The following is an 18707-nucleotide window of genomic DNA, read 5'->3' as shown; positions in this document are numbered from 1 at the left end:
GCAGCCAATTACCAGTGTTAGGGAGAGAGCTGCCTTAGCCACTGCTGCTGCTGGTTTCTCTGACCTCTCCCTCTGGTCCGGGGTGAGCACACGTTAATCCCCGAGCCTGGCAAGGGAGAGCTGCTGCAGAAGGATGCTCAGAGCCACAGCCTGGAGAAGGCATGTCGTACCTGCTGCTGAGCATATTACTGCTTCTCCAGGAGTGGATAAGTCCTGCTTAGGAGGACACTCGTCCTCTTTTATTTAATTTCCTGGTAATGCTTCTGCAGCGTCCAAGTCTTATCAGGAGAGGAGCAGCTTAAGAGGCCGGTAAAGGAGTTTTTATTGTCAGTATCCATCTCTTTATTCCCCTTTTCCCTTTGACGCTGGATGGCAGGCTGGTTGTGGCTGAAGTGAGGTGTGCTTTCTTTTCCTTCTGTCTGTTAAAGCTGCAAAGATTTCAGGCTAGCCAATTCTGATGGTAATTTGGGCTGCGGGAGCCGCTGCTGTCCCTGCTGCTGGGCTGTCACCGGCTGTGCCTCAGCCGCGGGGTCCCTGGGGCGCTGGTGACACTGACACCCCCATCGCACACATCTGGGGACACAGCTGGGCAGCTCTGCCCTGGGACTCGCCACACACTTTGCTGTGACTTGGTGAGCAAAGCCCTGCCTCTGTTTCCCCGGAGCCATGCACTGAGCTCAGCCCCATCTCCGAGCATCCCACTGCTCTGAGCCCTGTGCTTATCTTCATCTTCATCTGCTGGGGGGCTGCAGTGGCTGTGGGCAGCACGGGTGGCATGAAAGGAGTGTCCCCAGGCAGCCAGCAGCTCGGTGCCCGCTGTCTTGTGGCAGCCAGCTCTGGCATCCTCCCTGGCCGTGCCAGGCGTGTGGAGACGCAGTGCTGCATTCAGCCTTTTCAGCTGCACACAATGGCCTTGGAGAACGTTTGTTTGAGAAAATTGGCTGGATCGCGTGATTCTTTTTGTTGTGGTTGTTACTGTTGTTCTTTTGAATGCTCATGGGAGTAGCAGAGCAGCTAATGAGGCGGTGCAGAGACGGTGGCTGGGGAGATGCTCTCGGCGGTGCTTCCCTGCAGCTGCACTCTCCCGGCGCTGGGCTGGACTGGCTCTGCTCCTGCTGGGAGCACTGATGGGTGCAGCACTTCCCGGGCTCGGGGGTGCCCAGAGCCTGCTGCTCCTCACCAGTTCCCTGCCCCAGGCATCGCTGCTTTCTTCTCCAGCCATGTGCCGCTGCATGCGGGAGGGGAAATGGCACTGGGAATGGGTCACCTGGCTGTGGTGGCATCCCATTGTCACAGAGCACAGCTGGATCCCTGACCCTGGGCAGACTCACCTGTGCTCCCATGGCAGACATGGCATCCTCCCTTGGAGGGTTTTGGGTGGTTACCTGGGGATCAGGCTTGGCACAGGGCTCTCTTTGCTCATTGTGATGTCCTCAAGGCCCAAGCTGTGTGTGCTGGTGTGGAGCTGCCAGGGGCTCCTGTCCCCTCCAGCGCCATGTGCTGTCCCTCCTGGCTCTGCAGCAGGTGCCAAACACAGTGCTGGGAGCAGGTGGGGGTGTCAGAAATGCAGACAGATAGCACTAGATGGATGATGCATCAAATCCTATACTGATAAGAGATGGAACAATTGGTGTGTTGTCAAAAGGCCGGGAAGGATCTCTTTAAAATAGACTAAATAGTCTGGACAGGAACAAGCAATGAGCAGCACAGGAACAACAGCACGTTCACCACTTTGTTTTTCTGGCTGGGCTGTGCGTGTTGCCATCTGTGCTGTGCTCTGTGGCCATCCCGTGGTGCTGGGATTGCTCCCCCATGGCAGGCTCACAGCCTGGAGCCATGGCTGGCCTTGCTCCAGGATGCCAAGGGCAGCTTTGACATGACCTTGCCCTGGGCTGGACCTTCCCATCTTCTGGTTGTCTCCACTCCAAGAAGTCCCTGGGCTGATGGTGGAGATTTGGTTGTAGCAACACGGCTGACCCTGCCTTAATCCCAGTTTTTAGACTGCCTAAACTTGTTTTCACTTATCTCTGATATTGTTGAGCTGTGTTACATAGCATGAATAAGCCGACCCTGGGGTTTGCTCTGAAAGCTTTGCAGAATGGCAGAGAGAGCTCTCGGTCTGCTGCTGTCTGCCCTGAGCCTCAGGGAATGGCCAGAGCCACACCAGCAGTGGTTTACCCCACTGAGATCTCCCATCTAATGAGTGCAGTGCTGGGGCAGTGGGGTGCTGGGAGGGGATGGTGTGATTTACCCTTCAGTGGCACCTCCATCAGTGTCCCCTGCCCGAGGTGGCGGTGCAGTGGCAGGGACAGGCACTGAGCAGCACGGCTCTGCAGGGGGATCGGGGCTGCCCCAGGAAGGGGATGGAGCTCTGCAGGGGGATGGGGGCTGTCCCGCAGCCCCGGAGGGCTCGGAGCGGCGGGCAGGGCTCTCGGAGGGGCTCCTCACATCCAGCCTGTCCCTGTGCCTGCAGCGCAGCCATGTGATGCCGGAGGAGCGCGGTGGCGATGATATGGAATGTGGGCAGCTGCCTCCGGCCACGCTCCGACAGGTGACGGTCCAGCGCCACCCCCTCCACGGATTCGGCTTTGTGGCTGGCAGCGAGAGGCCCGTGGTGGTGCGCTCGGTGGCTGCAGGTAGGGTGTGGGGCTGCTCCTGGACACGGCTGCAGCGTGCCGGGAAACACAGCCCTGCCTCCCTCCCTGGGCTCCTGTCCTCTCCTGTCCCCTCTGCTGGGCCTCCTGCAGGGCGTCCTCCACGGCCACATAGGTGGGCAAATGCTTTGGGGATGCTTGGGACCCCCGTGCTTCCCCTCCGCCCCGCAGCTCCGGGATGCCCGCGTTGGCCCTGACCCTCTCTCCTGGCAGGCGGCCCCTCTGAGGATAAACTCCTGCCAGGAGACCAGATCTTGGCCATCAACGATGAGGATGTGAGTGAAGCCCCCAGAGAGAGATTCATCGAGCTTGTCAGGTGAGGATGACGCCCCTGGGGAGGGGCTCACGCCAGGCTGCTGTGCCCGTAGTGCCCAAAGCCTCGCAGTGCCAGTGCACACCCACGGCACCAGTGGTCACTGCTGGGGTGGGGAACTCCCAGCCTGAGCAGGGGGAGAGCCTTGGAGCCAGTGCCAGAGCCGTTCCCAGCTGGCCAGGAAGTGGGAAGGAATCCACAGCCACCTTGTCAAGCACCCCAAGGAGCCCGCAAAGGTCCTGGACATCACTGGGCTGGAAGGGTGGGATGTGCTCTCAGTAGCCAGTTGCACATGTTGAGCTCCATCACCATAAGGCTCCGTGTATCTTCATTCCTCCTTTCTGTCACAGGAAGGCCAAGGACTTCATCATCCTCACGGTCCTGCACACCCACCAGGTGAGACTGGCAGGGCCATGGCCAGCTCCAGGGGAGCCAGGACAGGGGTGAAAAGTGCTTTTGGAGGCCAAGGCAGGGTCCCTGGAGGCCCTGGGAGACCTGGAGACCATTTGGGCAGCTCAACTGATCCCCGAGGCTCTTCCAGGCTGTGGGGTCTGAGAGCTGCCACGGCCCCTTGGGGTCAGTGGGTGTGCAGCCATCTCCCTGTGCTTGTCACCAGGAGGGAGGGAGGGAAAATATCCCCATCCCGTGTGTCCAGTGGAGTAACCCACCATGGCAGGGGTGGCAGGGAGGGGTCTCTGGTGGCCCGGGAGTCCCCGGGGAGCTGGAAGGGCTGGGGATGCTGATGGTGCATGGGGCACACCGAGCTGTCACACCAGAGGCACCATCTGTGCTTCACCGAGTCTTTGATGTTGGGAAAAGACAGGAGTGAGAGCTCTCCTGTGCTGCCCTCCTCTCCAGAAAGGAGATGCCCCACCCAGCGCTGCCCTGTCAGGAGCAGGGGCATGTGCCACTCTCTAAAAAAGCTTTTTTCCTCCCGGCCCAGGATGGCTGCCAGCCAGGACAGGCTGCTCAGCTGGTGCTGGCACCATCAGACACACACAGCTCTGGCACGACTGTCTCTGTGCTGGAGTGTGTGCAGCACTGCCACCAGAACATCCTGCAGGGATGCCCGGGGTGCTGCCATCTCCCTGGGGCTGCAAACCCACATCCAAGGGGTTCATCTGTCCCATCCAACTGGTGCCAGTGCCTCCAGGCAAGTCCTGGCTGACATCTGCTGGAGCTCAGCCTGCACAAGGGCTGCCAGGCACTGGGGTGCAGCCTCCCTGCCACACTGATGCTGCTGGTGTGACTTCAGGGGCTGCTGCTCCTCATCCTTCTGGCCATGCCTGCAGCGCTGGGTAACCACAGCCAGGTGCTTTCCACTCTCCCCATCTCATGGTTTGCTGTGTAACCACAGCCAAGGGGATTTGCCTTCCACCCTCCCCATCTCATGGTTTGCTGTGTAACCACAGCCAAGGGGATTTGCCTTCCACCCTCCCCATCTCATGGTTTGCTGCCCACTCCCCATCACCACGCTGGCTCCAGAGGGGTTTCCTCTGTGTGTCTGCCTTTCCCCACACCATGGCTCCCAGGGCAGGCAGGTGATTTACCCAGTGCTCTCTTTGCAGTCTCCCAAATCTGCTTTCATCAGCGCAGCCAAGAAGGCGAAGCTCAGGTCCAACCCGGCCAAAGTCCGATTCTCTGAGCAGGTGACGGTCGGCGAGACAGACCCAGTAAGTCCTGCCAAGTCCTGCCCTGCCTTCCCCTGTGGCTCACCCCCTGAGGAGTCCCCAGGGCCACGGGGCTCCTCGTGCCTGCTTTGGGTGAGAGCAGCTGTCGGGCCTGGGGAGCCCCACAGGACAGGTGCCCTTGGGCACAGTCAGTGTGTTGGGTCACTGCTGGGGGGACTTTGTGTGGTTGTCCCCTGTCCTTCTAAAGGAGCCCCAAAAACTGGCTCAGAAACCTGCTCTCAGCTGAGTCCCCCTGAGCACCCAGGCAATGCCAGTGCCTGCTCTGAGGAAGATCTGTGGCTTCCAGCCTGATCCCAAAAGCTTTGGAATGCCTCTGTGTGGGCCAGGGTGACCAGGGCACTGCTGAATGGCTGTGGAAGCTGGAGAGTTCCAGCCCAGTGCTTTTATCTCTTAATTGCAGAAAGGTTTTATTAACAACAAAACAAATGTGGAAAAAAAAAAAACCTGTAAAGCTCTCCTAGCACGTTCTATTTTTAAGCAAAATCAATTAGGTAATTATCTGATTGAAAAGCTTCTCACCAAATAAAATCAGCCTTCTCCCAACTTCCTGCAGAGGGGATGGGCAGGGCTGAGGGGGGGTAGGTTTGGGATGAGGGTCAGGAAGGGGAGATCAGCTCTGAGCCACCCCAGCCATGGGTCCTGTCTGGGACAGCAGCTGGGGAGCAGGACAGGCTGGGCTGGGCAGAGCCAGGTGCTCTGTTGCACTGCAGCTGCTGGGAGCTGAGCAGGTGAATCTGTCAGGCAGCTCTGAATTGCCTCAGCTCTGCGCTTCTTGATGGCTCAACAGAACGCTGGCTTTTCAGGGGAAATGTGCCTCTTTGCACAAAGCCCAGAGCAGCAGAGGATGCCACGAGTGCTCCATCACTGACACTCTCTCTCTCTCCCCACCCTCCCTCCATCTCTCCGTGCCCCCCACCCTCCTCGCCTCCCCCTTTGCTGGCCCCACATGCCAGGACATGTTGAAGAAAGAAGCTCTCCTCCTCATTCCCAACGTGCTGAAGGTTTTCCTGGAGAACGGGCAGATCAAATCCTTCACGTTCGATGGCCGAACCACTGTGAAGGTGAGCCCCTCCTCTCCCCCGGGGCTCCGTGGCACTCCTCTCCTCCCACCTGCCCGATGCATTTCTGCTTCCCGAGCACGATCAGCAGCGCTGGGCTGGCTGTGAGCCACTCTGGCATGATGGATGACCCGTCTGCCTCCCCAGGCAGCACGCTCTGCAGCTGGCAGGGATGGGGCTTTGCTGGCTCTGCCTCTCCTGACTTCTCTCCCTGCTGTGAGCCTGCCCTCCATCCAGGCTGGATATCCTGTGAGTGCTCCTGCCAGGGGCAGCCCCCTCAGCACAGCCAGGGTTAGCCCAGGTGCTGGGCTGCTGGCCACCTCCCTCTGCAAGGTCACTGGTGCCACCTGTGCACCCTCTCAGCCTCATCCTGGCACTGCCCCGGCTGCCGGGGACTCTCAGTGGGCTCAGAGTGGGCTCTCAGTGAGGTCCCAGCTCCCCCTTGGGAAGCAGCCAGTGCCTGGCACCCAGGGCTGTCCGTGGTGTTTGCAGGACGTGATGGTGACGTTGCAGGACCGCCTGTCACTGAGGCACATCGAGCACTTTGCCCTGGTCCTGGAGTATTCCAGCCCCGAGCAGAGCCACCGCTTCCTGCTGCTCCAGGACAAGCAGCCCCTGGCCCATGTAAGCTGCTGGGGTGGGAGGGTGGTGGGATAGCCCAGGTGAGGGGCTGGGCCTGGAGAGCCTCCCCTTCCCCCAGTGTGGGCTTGGCTGGAGTAGCGGCACAGTTTGGGGTCACTGGGATGGGGCTGTGGGCACAGTTTGGGGTCACTGGGATGGGGCTGTAGGCACAGTTTGGGGTCACTGGGATGGGGCTGTAGGCACAGTTTGGGGTCACTGGGATGGGCTGGCCCAGCCTCATCCCCAGTGGGCACAGCTGTGCAAAGCAGGTGAGCAGCACTGACAGCAATGAGCCATGGAGTGCCCAGGTGTGCTGAGCAACCACCAAAGGGAACAGAGGGCACCCAGGGGCACTGCATCAACATGAGGGGTGTAAAGGGTGGGGCTAAAGAACAAGAAAGAGGAGACGCTTACACCTTACAGCCTTCTGGAGTGACCTGATGTCACTCTGTCTGGGTTGAAGCCTTCTGAGACTGTATGGTGACACTCTGTGTATTGAGGCCATTTCAGATGTGACATGTGCTGTGACAGGCTGGGATTGTGCTGTGGGGTGGCACAGCCTCTCCTTGCCTCTGGCATGGTCCTGCAGGCTCAGGGGTGAAAAGGGTGGCCAGAGAGGGAGATAGTCAGGGTTTATCCACCCCACACTGACAGCACCATGGAGCTGCTCTGTGCTCCAGCCTGGGCAGCTGCAGACAGCACTCATGAGCATCCTTGGCTGGAAGAGCCAATAAGACCAGGGAGAAAATGGGGATCACGGAGCAAACATTAGCCTGAGTGGCATAAACCCTCCAGCAGCAGGCAAAGCTATCCCACCAAGGAAGGCTGGGATGTTGTCAGGATGAAAGGTGGTGCATGGAGGAGAGACATCAAATACAACGCCAGAAGAGAGGAGAGGGCATCTCATGCCCTGCAGCCGATGGTTCCTGGGCTCACTGCTCCCCTCTGCTCCTGCCACAGGTGGTGCAAAGAACACACTACCACGGCATGAGATGCCTCTTCCGCGTGAGCTTCTTCCCCAAGGACCCGGTGGAGCTGCTGCGCCGGGACCCTGCAGCCTTCGAGTACCTCTACATCCAGGTACTGGGGACTGGGGGCTGCTGGTGCACATCTGCCAAGGCTGGGCCCTGCGGTGGCACCCTCAGGGGGCAGTGGCTGTCCCTGGGGCTGTGTGAGGACCCCTCTTCTCCCTCCCGCAGAGCCGCAACGATGTGATCAGAGAGCGCTTCGGCACCGAGCCCAAGCCTGACATGCTGCTGGGGCTGGCTGCCCTCCACATCTACATCACCGTCTCAGCCACCCGCCCCAGCCAGAAGGTCTCCCTCAAGAACGTGGAGTGAGTCCTCCTGCCTGTCCCCAGGCTCCCACACAGCCCTCCTTTGTTGTCCCTTCCCCGTGTCCCTGTGTCACAGCCACGTTTTGGGGTGTGGAGCGTGAGATGCTCTGAGCTGGGCGGTGGCTCAGGGGCTTGGCAGCAGTGACAGCCATGCCTGGTCCCACCACGGGGCTGTGTAAGGCCCCCTCACGCTGACATGCAGCAGCCAGGGCTGGGGACAGTTGCTGTGAGCCCAGGATCATTTCCATGGGAACCCAGGCTGGTTTTCCACCTCCATCCCAGGCAAGGAGATGTGGCTGTGTAACCTCAGCCTGTCACCAAGCACTGGCTCAGCCCTCCCGTGGCTCCTGGGGGACCTAAACCCATACCCAGCCCATGTGTGCAGGCTGGCCTTGCCCAGTTGGCGCAGGGAGGGAGAGGGAGGGGTCACCCCAAAAGAGGTTTGGGAATTTGCCCTGCATCCCTGAGTTTACATGATTGCGAGTGGGGCCCAGGGTCTGCGGTGCCGAGGAAGTGCTGCTGTGGCTCCAGCTCCCTCTGACGGCAAGAGGATGCTCTGGGACAGTTTCTGTCCCTCTGTGCTCGCTGGCAGCGCCTCCGACCTGGCAGCTCATGCAGATTTCCCTTCCCACAGGAAGGAGTGGGGCCTGGAGCCCTTCCTGCCCCCCTCGCTCCTGCAGCTCATCAAAGAGAAGAGCCTCCGGAAATCCCTCTCGCAGCAGCTCAAAGCCCACCAGCACCAGCCTGGGGGCACCAAGGTGAGCCCAGCCCCTGTCCAGGGCTGGGGGGTGGCAGCCTGCCCTCCACCCCAGCCTGCTGTCCCCAGCTCCTCAGGGACTCCTTAAATCCCCTGGGATGGCAGATAAATCCCACAGCCAGGTAGAGTCTCCAGAATCTGCTCTCAGGGGCTGATGTGGATTGCAGGGAGTGCAGTGAGGATCAGGGCTGAGATCAGCTGAGGCTTGGCTGAAGTGGCACACACCAGCTCATTGTTATCTCTGCTCCGGGCTTGGAAAGCTCTGGAGGTGGCAGCTGAGCCATTGCCCTGGTCCCTGCAGCCTTCACAGCTCCCCAGGGATGGAGGGAGTGTGGGTTGTGCATCTCATGGGGGTTATACATCAAGCACTGGGGCTCCTTCCTGGCTGTGCCCTGCTCTGAGTTACCTCCCAACAAACAGCTGCCCAGGATGGCAGGGGAGTGGAGACCCCCCCCTCACCCACAACTCAGACCCACTGCCATGCCCAGAGCTGCCTGACAGCTTGCTGTGCCCCCCCAGCTCTGCCCCAGCTCTGTCCCAGCCTGCTGCCTCTCTTTTGCTGTGCTCACAGTGATCAGCTGTGTGTGTTTTGTCAGGTCTCCACAGCCCAGGCAAAGCTGCAGTACCTGAGGATCCTGAACGAGCTGCCCACCTTCGCCGGGGTTCTCTTCAACACAGTGGGACTGGTACGGTAACCCAGGCTGGGCTGGGGGTGCCTGCCCCTGACTGTGCCAGGGGACACAAGGCTCCCTCAGAAATCACTCCCCTCAGTCTCCTGCTCTGCCCTGCTGAGCTCCAAGCCCACCAGAAAGCCTTGGATGCTCTGCTGTCAGCAGTTGGGGTTTTGGGTCTGCAGGGTCAGGATTTGCTCTGCTCTCTGTTCCTGCCAGCCTGTGGGGCAGAGAGGTGACCTGCCCAGTGAAGTTGGAGGAGTTTCAGGCGTGTGTTTGTAGCTAGGTGTGCCCTGGCACATCCTGCCATCCATCCTGGAGGAGGGCAGCTCCTGGCCAAGGCCACTGTGGTCCCTGCTTGCCCAGGTGCTGCAGCCTGATCCCTGCCACAGTGATCCTTCATCTCCCCTGCTCACCAAAGCACCTCAGCAGGGGGAAAGCCACCAGCACAAACAGGACCTGGCTCACCCCTCATCCCTCTCACTCCACTCCCACCCAGAGATCCCCATGTAGGTGTCACCTCTCTGCCATCCCTCCCTTTACCCCTACTCGTGGTCTCAGCACTTCCCTGCCTTCCCGTGCTTTGCCTGCTGGGTTCCATCTCTGGCAGCCTTTGGTCTGCTCTGTCCCTCCCTCACAGCTCGAAGGGCTGCCTGCAGGAATTCAGTGCAGGCACAGCTTCATGGTGTCTGCTTGGTGCCGTGGCAGAGCACTCAGAGCCTGCCCCTGACACTGAGTAGACAGCATTTATTTTATCTCTGACACCAAAGCAATGCCTCTGGGCCAGCCTGTGAGCTGAACTGTGTTGAAGTGGTGAAAAGTATTCCATTATTATCTTCTGCAAGGGTCTGCCCAGCTCCTCTTCCCCTCCACACCTGGCTTGAAGCATCCTTTAGACCAGAGCAAGAAACATCCCTATTTCCAGTCCAGCTTTGGTCTTTCTTTTTTTCTGAAATCCATTCACTCCCTGCTTTGCTTCCTTCTCTCAGAGGCAGTGTGAGATCAGACAGATTTGTAACACACTTCCTTTAGTGCAGTGACACCAGTGAGCCTGAATATTTCATGTGGACACTCACTTCAGAGCTTTACTTTTAAACAGCCTTGGCATCCTGCACAGCACTCCCAGCCCTGCCAGGGGGCTCAGGGAGGCAGGTTGGTGGCACCAGCCTCACCTACTGCTCTACCAAAGCCATCCTGGGCCTGAGCAGGCTGCCAGCATTGAGGCTGGGCTCCATGGGGAGAGCCATGTGCAGGCTGTGCCACACTGGCTGTGTCTGTTCACCCTGCCTGTCTGTCTGTCTGTCTCCCCCGTGTGGCAGCAGGATGAGAAGCAGCCAGCCACCACCCTGCTGGTGGGACCCCGGCACGGCATCAGCCACGTCATTGACCTGAAAACCAACCTCACCACGGTGCTGTCCGAGTTCAGCAAGGTCAGCAAGATCCAGCTGTTCAGGGAGAACCAGGGCGTGGCCCGGGTGGAGACCAGCATCCTGGATGCCAAGGTAGGCATGGCTGCCGTGGGGATGAGGCTGGGGCTTTGGGGCCAGCCTGCGAGGGGATTCACATCACAGCTGTGTGCTGGACAATCTGCTTGGGGAGCCCTAGAGAGCAAAACCCCTTCACAGCAGGGCCTGCAGCATCTCCCCTGCTGCTCTGACTGCTTGTGCCACACAGGAATGGCTGCTGAGGGTCACAGGGCAGGCATGGTGCCCTTCTGACCATGACCCAGGCTCACAGGAGAGGCATGGTGCCCTTCTGGCCATGACCCAGGGCAGGCATGGTGCCCTTCTGGCCATGACACAGGCTCACAGAGAGGCATGGTGCCCTTCTGGCCATGACCCAGGGCAGGCATGGTGCCCTTCTGGCCATGACCCAGGCTCACAGGAGAGGCATGGTGCCCTTCTGGCCATGACCCAGGGCAGGCATGGTGCCCTTCTGGCCATGACCCAGGGCAGGCATGGTGCCCTTCTGGCCATGACCCAGGGTCACAGGGCAGGCATGGTGCCCTTCTGGCCATGACCCAAACACCTCCCTAATGGTTCAAGCAGGGTCCTTGGGGCAGATGGGGTGGCACAGGCCAGGCAGGTAGCAGGACAGCACCTCCCCTGTGCTCAGGGCTGGAGAAGAGCATTGCGTGGCCATAGCTGGGCTGGCTGCAGCTACTGCAGGGGACTGGGAGGTTTTATGCATTAGTAGCACTTGTGGAAGTTGTCAAGCCAGGGAGGATTCTGGATGAAGTGGAAATGATGGGAAGGAGGTGTCAGGCTCAGGGTGAGCACAGATGGCTGTGTGTCCCTGGCCCAGCAGCCACCCCCTGGGTACCCTGCCAGCTGCCCCTGTTATCCCCCCTTCAGCCCCCAGGGCACTCCTTGGCACACCCTGAGCCCTGTGTGTTGTTATCCCCCATCTCCTGCTGTGGTTGTGTAGTGCACTGCTGGTTCTGATGGGCAATCCCTGTGCTCAGCCCTGCCACCCCTCCTCACCCCTCAAGGGTCCCAAACCCTCCAAGAAAAGTGTCAGCAGCACAGTAAGATCTTTATTTCCTTCTTTGGTGCCTGGTACAGGAGCCACAAGATGCTGAGATCTTCCCTTGGCCTTTGCTGAGGTTTCCAACAAGCTGGGACAGGGCCCTGGCAGACTCAAAGGCACATAGCTGTGTGTGTCCCCAGGGCATCCTCGGTGTCCCTGCCCCCTGGGGAAGGACAGCTGAGAGGCAGAGATCTCACTGATAAATGCCAAGCCTTCTCCTCTCCTCCCACCTTGAATTCAAGAGGGCAGAGTTAGGATTGAGTTTGCAGTTAATCAGTCAGCAGTACTTGGCAGAGAGTCTGGCACAGCGGGGCCCTGTGGGGCAGGGAGGTGCTGCACAAACCCTCTGAGCCTTTGGCTGTGGGTCAGCTTTCCTGCCCCTGCATTCATCCCTTTTTCCCCCCAAGACTGATGAAGCTGAGCTGTTTTGCCAGCTGTCTGTGTTTCATCTCCTGCAAGGTCTCCAAGCCTCAGCCCTGTCTGCAGCCTCTTTGCACTGCTTCAGTCGCAGTCTCACAGCTGTAATCATGGTGGATTTGTTTAGGGTTCTCCTGCTGCCTCCTGTCCTGGTGGATTTTAGCACTCTCTCCCACCCAGCTCATTAATTCCTCCAAGTCTGTTTTCCTGCTGCCACTGTGCCTGCTCCAGCAGCTCTGCTCACCTGCACTAACACCCCAGGAGCCTCTGCCAGAGCTGTGCTAATCCTCATCCCCTCCACAGCCTCATCCACAAAGCCCTTTCTTTGAATTCCTAATCCAGTGGCTATTTGGTCAACTGTAACATTTTTAACATTCCTTCTTCTGCATCCCACCGAGGTCAGTTGTTGTGCAGTTCAAGCCTGGGTGTCCTGCTGTGCCTGTCCCAACCCTTCAAAGCGCCCACCCTCCCCTGCTCAAAGCCCTCCAGCTGCCTGGGCTGTGCAGGAATCCATCCATTTTCTCCTTACAGAGCAGGAATAACCAGGGGATATGGGCTGTACCACGAGCAGCCCTGCTGGTTCCTCCTGCTGCCCACACCCCTTGGATTTGTGTGTATAAAATCACCCCATTAATGCATTAATAATGGAGGGTTTGTGTGTATAAAACCACCCCATTAATGCATTAATAATGGGGGGTTTGTGTGTATAAAACCACCCCATTAATGCATTAATAATGGGGGGTTTGTGTATAAAACTACCCCATTAATGCATTAATAATGGGGGGGTTGTGTGTATAAAACCACCCCATTAATGCATTAATAATGGGGGATTTTTGTGTATAAAATCACCCCATTAATGCATTAATAACAGGCTGCTCATGCCCCTGTTCCTGTGGCTCACTGAGTGCTCTGAGCACGGCTGTCCCATTGTCACCCAGCTCCATGGCACTCTGTCCCCTCCCTGGTGTGGAGGAGAGCACTGTCCCCCCCAGCACAGGCTGGCCACAGGAGGGACAGATGCTCTGGAGGCTTGGGTGGTGCTGGCACCCATCTGCTCTAAATTAGGTGGCAATTCCCACGCACTTGTCCACGGATCCTGCAGCGCTGCTCCCCACAGCCATTCCCCGCTGCAGAAATCCACTCTGTGCCTCCACCAGCCCTTTCCTGCTGCAGGAGCAGACTTTCCCCTGTGACCCTGCTATCCAGCCCCCCAGAGGCTGGAGAAAAGCCAGCTCGCTGGGGTAAGCAGCTCACACCTTCCTGCGAGCATGCACGATGCCTTTATCTCTAGGAGAAATTCCAGGCAGCTGCCTCTGGCCACCAAAAGCCCCTCTGCCTGCCTGGAATGGAGCAAAAACCCCATTTATGGATCTCAGCAGGCTCAACAGCACCGTGCCAGGGCACAGGCTGCTGTTATCTGTCTTCATTTAGCCATTATCTGAAGGGCTGGGTTTTAAAGCAGAATGTTTGCTCCAAAACCAGGCATATGCTAATCCCACGCAGGACAGCGATGGATGAGGCAGGCTAAGAAAAGCAGGCAAAAAGATCATTACCTCACAGTGCTAATCTGCTCTCTGCAATTATTCTATTGCACTGAACGTGTCACTGGCTAAAGCCCCAGGTCGCAAATCAATCAGTTTCTGCTGTGAGTTGCAAACCATTAGAGGGCTCCAAGCGGTGTCCTGGCTGCTCTGGGGACCTGTCAAATCCATGTCACCCCTGGGAGCCTGTCAGAGCTCCAGTGTAGGAGGGGATGTCCCTCTGGGCTATTCACCCTGCTGTCAGGGGATGCTGGTGCTGGGGCAGCTCCCAGCCTGAATCTGTAGGAGGTGCTCACTGAGTTACTGTGGAAACACAGATGGTCAATGATGCTTTAGGGTTTTGTGCAGAAAGACCATCTTGAATTTCTAAGTGTAGCTAAAATGGCTTAAAAAAGGGGTCAGGTTGTGGAGCAGCCCTCAGCTGGGGGGTCTGAACACCCTGACCAAACCAGCCAGCACAGTCCAGACATCCCTACCTGCTGCTGAGCTGCAGCCACAGCCCAGACTCACCTGCCAGGAAGGAGCTGGGGGAGATTTTCAGGTAACAAACAGGCTTGAGGAGATCATAAACCATTTGCATTTACTTCGAGCGGAAAAGAAATACTGTTTGTCTTATGAATTATTCACTAGGTGTAGTTAATTGGTTTGTTTTGGAGCTTTTCCATCCTGGGCTTCAATTTCTGTTTAGAACAGCCCAGGGATACAAACCCAGGGCTGGGACCTCTGCTTTGCCTTCTTTAGCTTTTTGCCACTGTGGCAAGAGGGGGGCAGATGCTGACAGAAGCCCTCAGAGAGGAGCCACACAACCTCGGGACAGAAAAACAAAAACCTCCGGGCTTCTGCTGCTGGTTCCAAGGATTTTTGTTCCCTGCAAGGTCTGTGAGAGCTGCAGGGAGGACAGGAGGAGGTTTTATCTCAACAGTCACGGAAAGAGTGAGCAGTTCTGTTTGGGAATGCTGAGAAAGTTCCCAGCCTGCAGCTGGGGGCAGGACTGCACATGCCCAGCTGCACTGCAGTGGTGCAGGTGGTCATTTGGCAGGTTCCAGTGGTCATTTGGCAGGTTCCAGTGGTCATTTGGCAGGTTCCAGTGGTCATTCTCACCTGACAAAGCCTCCTTTCTGCTGGGGCTGTTGCTTCTCTGTTCCTCCTCATGTTTGGGCACTGATGCTGGAGCTCAGTGCTGGGGGCAGGGAGGTGGCACAAGGTGTCTCCTGTGATCTTTATGCATTTTACATCGTCTTTATTAAGTGCATCTTGCCAGGTTAGGGGGTTCTGCATCTCCCAGGGGCTTCCCCCTCGTGCTGGGACCAGCATTTGAGAGTGGCCAGTGCTTCTGAGGCAGCTCAGAATGGAACTGCAGCATGCACCTCCCTGGTGCAGCACTGCAAATTCCTCCTGTACCCGCCAGGAAGGACAATGCCAGCATCTCCTGCCTGGCACCTGGGCAAGCCTGGCAGCCTGGAGGGGGCACAGGAGGTGGTTGCTCCCCAGTGCAGGCTCCAGGAGCTGTGGGGAGAGCTGCTCAGCTCCAGGCTCCCCTGGCTGTGCAGCTCCACAGCTCCCACAGGAGCAGAGGGTTTGTTCTTTCTGAAATGGCTTTTCCAATGGAGCATTTCTCCTCTCTGATTTACACAGCTGCACACTGCTGGGCTTTTTGTTATTAACAGTCCTGACATTGGGAAGAAGGCTGCTGAAGCACTCTGAGTGTGAATGACAGGAGGTGCTTGGGGGACAGCTGGATCACCTGAGCCTGGGCAAGCTCTGCAGAGGAGCTGGCCCAGGCTGTGCCTGTCCCTGTGCTGGGCTCTGGGGCAGGAGCCCGTGGCACTGGCTGCTGGCCAGGCACAATTCAATCAAAGGCATCGGGGTAATTGACTTTGGTCTCCCAGCAGGGCCTGCAGCCAGCCTGGTGCTTAAGCTGAGATCAAGACTTGAGAGAGGAAACCAAAGGAAAAATTAGTTCAGAAAGGTCCCTGGCTGCTGCTGCTGCTGTGCCTGGAATGTGGGTACTGGTGTTGGTGTCCCAGGGTGTGCTTCCAGCCTGCCATGGAAAACAGGGCACCATGCACAGCTGGGTTCAGCCCTCTCCTCTCCTCCTGGAAGGAGCCAAGGAGCCCCTTCCTCTCACAGGTGATGGATGATGAGCCCTCTGAGGCAGCCCCAAGCCTGGCTGTGCTCGCTGGGCTGATCACAGCAGGGATGGGCTGTGCTGCTGAGCCCAGTGCCTGATGTGCATTTGCCAGCCCCCAGTGTGAAAACAGTGGGGAGCCACAGCAAAGTCACCAGGGCAGGCCAGGCTGACGTTCCTCCTGCTCCTGCAAGCACGGACTGAAGCCCCTGGGATTCCTCCTGCAGGAAGAGCGAGGCTTTGGAGAGACAATGGGCCTGCAGCTCTCATTCCTTACACTGAATTTTGCATGAAACCATTCTGAAACACCATCATCATCTCATGGGAGGGAGGGATTGAGATTTCCTTTGGCTCGGTACCTGGGTGGGAGGGGCAGACACAGATCCCTGCTTGCAGTGGGATGTAAAGCAGAGGAATGGAATATAAAGCAAGGGAATGGGATGTAAAGCAGAGGAATGGGATGTAAAGCAAAGCACTGGGATGCAAAACTCAGCACTTCCCAGCTCCAGCAGCACCCAGAGCACTGCCTGCAGGCAGCCAGGAGAGGAGCCAGCCAGAAACAGGAGAGGCAGGCAACAGGTGGAGAGGATGAGTTTCCAAGCCTGCAAAGCCAAATTTTATTTGTTCATTTAAAAAAACAAACAAAAAAAAAAGGCCCCAAACCCAACCAAAAAATGCAGCCCTCTAAGGAAGGAGAAAGCTGCAGGTCTAACCAAGGCAGTGGCCTTATTGATCAACAAGTGGGAAATAGTGGTCCTAGTCACAAGCAGCCTGGCATTGACAGACCTGAGTTAATAATGCTGCAGGGGAGAGAAGGAAAGGTCAAAGCAGAAGTGAAAAATTGACTGCTGCCTCGTTAGGCCCAGGTGCCTGTATTATTAAATAAAAACTTGGCAGTGCACCTCAAGTAAACCAAGGAACATAAATTATGTAAATTCATCTCCCATCTTTCTGCTGCACTGCATTAAAGGAAGCAGGGTAGGACCCAAAGTACATGATAAAGGGGGGAGATTAAAAGGAAATGCATATCATCTTAGAGGTTATAGTATGAATAGATTGGGTCATAAATTAATTTCAGTAAGGACTGTTAAAATCATCTAGCATAACCCTGGCCAGAAAATTTCCTACAGACCTTTGAGCAAGAAAATACCCTCCAGAAGGACACTGAGATCTTATTTAAAAGCAGAGCATTATAGAAAAATCACTTTATCAATTATAAGCTAATGCAAAAGTAATTTCTTCTATCCAGTATAAACATATTTTGTTTTACTTCACAGAGAGACTGGTTGTCAAGCAGGAAACTTTGAATGAAAAGGTGTCCTTTCCTCATGAGGTCTAAAAAATCTAGGAAACCATTATGCATGAAAGATCAAACCATCAGTAATTTCAGGCTGGTGTTACACATTTAGATGTAGGAAGAGCATCCTTGTGAAAATTTGCTACTTTACATGTTGGCACATTAGAGGTCAGAGATGAACCTTTACCTGGGAATGTGATGTTTGGCCATTTTATAGAGCAGTAGGGTTATCCCAGTAAAACTTGGAGTTTTCATCCTAAAGGTGCTGCTGTGCTGACAAAACACAGACAGGCATTTCTGCTTTGCAGAGCCCTGGGGGCTGCTGAGGAGCTGGAGCAGCAAGAATGTGCCCGTGAGAATGAGGAAGAGGATGGGCTGGTGGGCATGAGGCAGGCCAGAGGAGCCTGGTGGGAGGACAGCCAGGGGTTTTCCAGGTTGATAAGTGTCTTGGTTTGGAAAGACAGGTGCCAGCTAAGGAAGGCAGGAGCCTGCCCTGAAATGGAGAAAATGAACCCCCCTCCCTCCAAATTGCTATAAATTTTAAATTAAGGGGCTCTCAGGCAACAAAAATTATGGGAGCAGGAATAACAGTTCTTTATTAGGGAAGAAAATAAAAGGATAAAATAAACAATGCAAATAACTAGAACAACACTGCCAGAGTCAGAACCCAACCTGACACCCTGTGGGTCAGGGTGTTGGCAGCAGTGCCATTGGAATTGTGGCTCAGCCCTCCTGCAGTGTCAGGGGTGGTTCTGCTGGAGCAGGGATCCTGGAGAAAGGTGCAGTCTCTGCCTCTGGAGATCCAGGGGAAGAGGCAGCTGCTGTTCCTCTGGGGAATCCAGTGGAGAAGCCGTGCTGGTGTTCCAGAATCTCCAGACTATATCCAGGCAGGAATGCTTGGCTCCTCCCTCTGGGCTCACATCTCCCAATGGGATGCTGTAGTTCTTATCAGCCATGCAGTGACATTCAATGGCTGTTATCAGCAGATGTCCCCTCCCGAGGGAGGTGTGAATGTGGTCACTCAGAGAGAGAGATAAGGCAAACTGCCCACTTGACAAAAGACAACTGCCATACAGATGGTAATAGAAAACATCCTGCCTTGCGATCTGGAACAATAAGCTGTTCCCCATCAGTGATCAACAGCATCTCCTGATCAGCAGCTGGGACAGAGGGCTCTGCATCGTGTGGCCATGGTGCTGCTGAGCAGGGCTCAGGGGAACAGCACTGCTCTTGCCCCTGCTGCATCCATCCCTGCCTTCCAGCTGCTCTCACAAGTCTCTGCCCTGCTGCACCCCTGGGTTTAGGAAGCTTAGGAAGATACATGCTCTTCCAGGTTGCTGCCTTTTTGTTGGGTTTGGTTGAGATTGAGCAGCGAGTTGAGAAAACTGCAGGGAGATAAACAGAGATAATAAACACAATAAACCCCAGCCCTGTGGGCACCAGGCCAGTCCTGACCTCAGGCAGGAGCCCTCACTGCCTCTTGCAGGATGTTTCTGAGGGAAAGGAGGTGAATCCCATTTTCAAGAAGCCAAGGAAACCCAAAGCACAGACTGCAGTTCTTCAGGGTTGTTCTTACTTAGAGCAGCTCCCCACAAAGCTCCCCTGAATTTCCCATATAAAACCTTCAGCACCCTGAGCTGGAAGTGCCTGGTGCACCTGCTCACAAAGTCAATATTTGCTCAGCTCACCGTGCC

At 56.6% G+C, this 18707-nt stretch overlaps 1 protein-coding gene across 3 annotated transcripts in view; it reads left to right on the top strand.

Moving 5' to 3' along the window:
* Positions 1-18707, top strand: part of FRMPD3 (FERM and PDZ domain containing 3) — a 63886-nt gene that overhangs the window by 32125 nt on the left and 13054 nt on the right. For 2 of the 3 annotated variants that reach the window (XM_030967422.1, XM_030967423.1), the window contains exons 2-12: positions 2474-2636; positions 2868-2970; positions 3318-3363; positions 4536-4640; positions 5612-5719; positions 6209-6340; positions 7298-7417; positions 7537-7673; positions 8308-8431; positions 9027-9116; positions 10421-10603. In XM_030967422.1, coding sequence (XP_030823282.1) covers positions 2486-2636; positions 2868-2970; positions 3318-3363; positions 4536-4640; positions 5612-5719; positions 6209-6340; positions 7298-7417; positions 7537-7673; positions 8308-8431; positions 9027-9116; positions 10421-10603 — 1299 coding nt within the window. In that variant the 5' untranslated portion in view covers positions 2474-2485. The remainder of the gene's footprint in view (positions 1-2473; positions 2637-2867; positions 2971-3317; positions 3364-4535; positions 4641-5611; positions 5720-6208; positions 6341-7297; positions 7418-7536; positions 7674-8307; positions 8432-9026; positions 9117-10420; positions 10604-18707) is intronic. The other variant, XM_030967424.1, reaches the window with a different exon arrangement.

Source organism: Camarhynchus parvulus, chromosome 4A (assembly GCF_901933205.1).
Source record: "Camarhynchus parvulus chromosome 4A, STF_HiC, whole genome shotgun sequence".
NCBI lineage: Eukaryota > Metazoa > Chordata > Aves > Passeriformes > Thraupidae > Camarhynchus > Camarhynchus parvulus.
The sequence above is the reverse complement of the archived record's forward strand: the minus strand, read 5'-3'. Positions and strand labels throughout refer to the sequence as shown.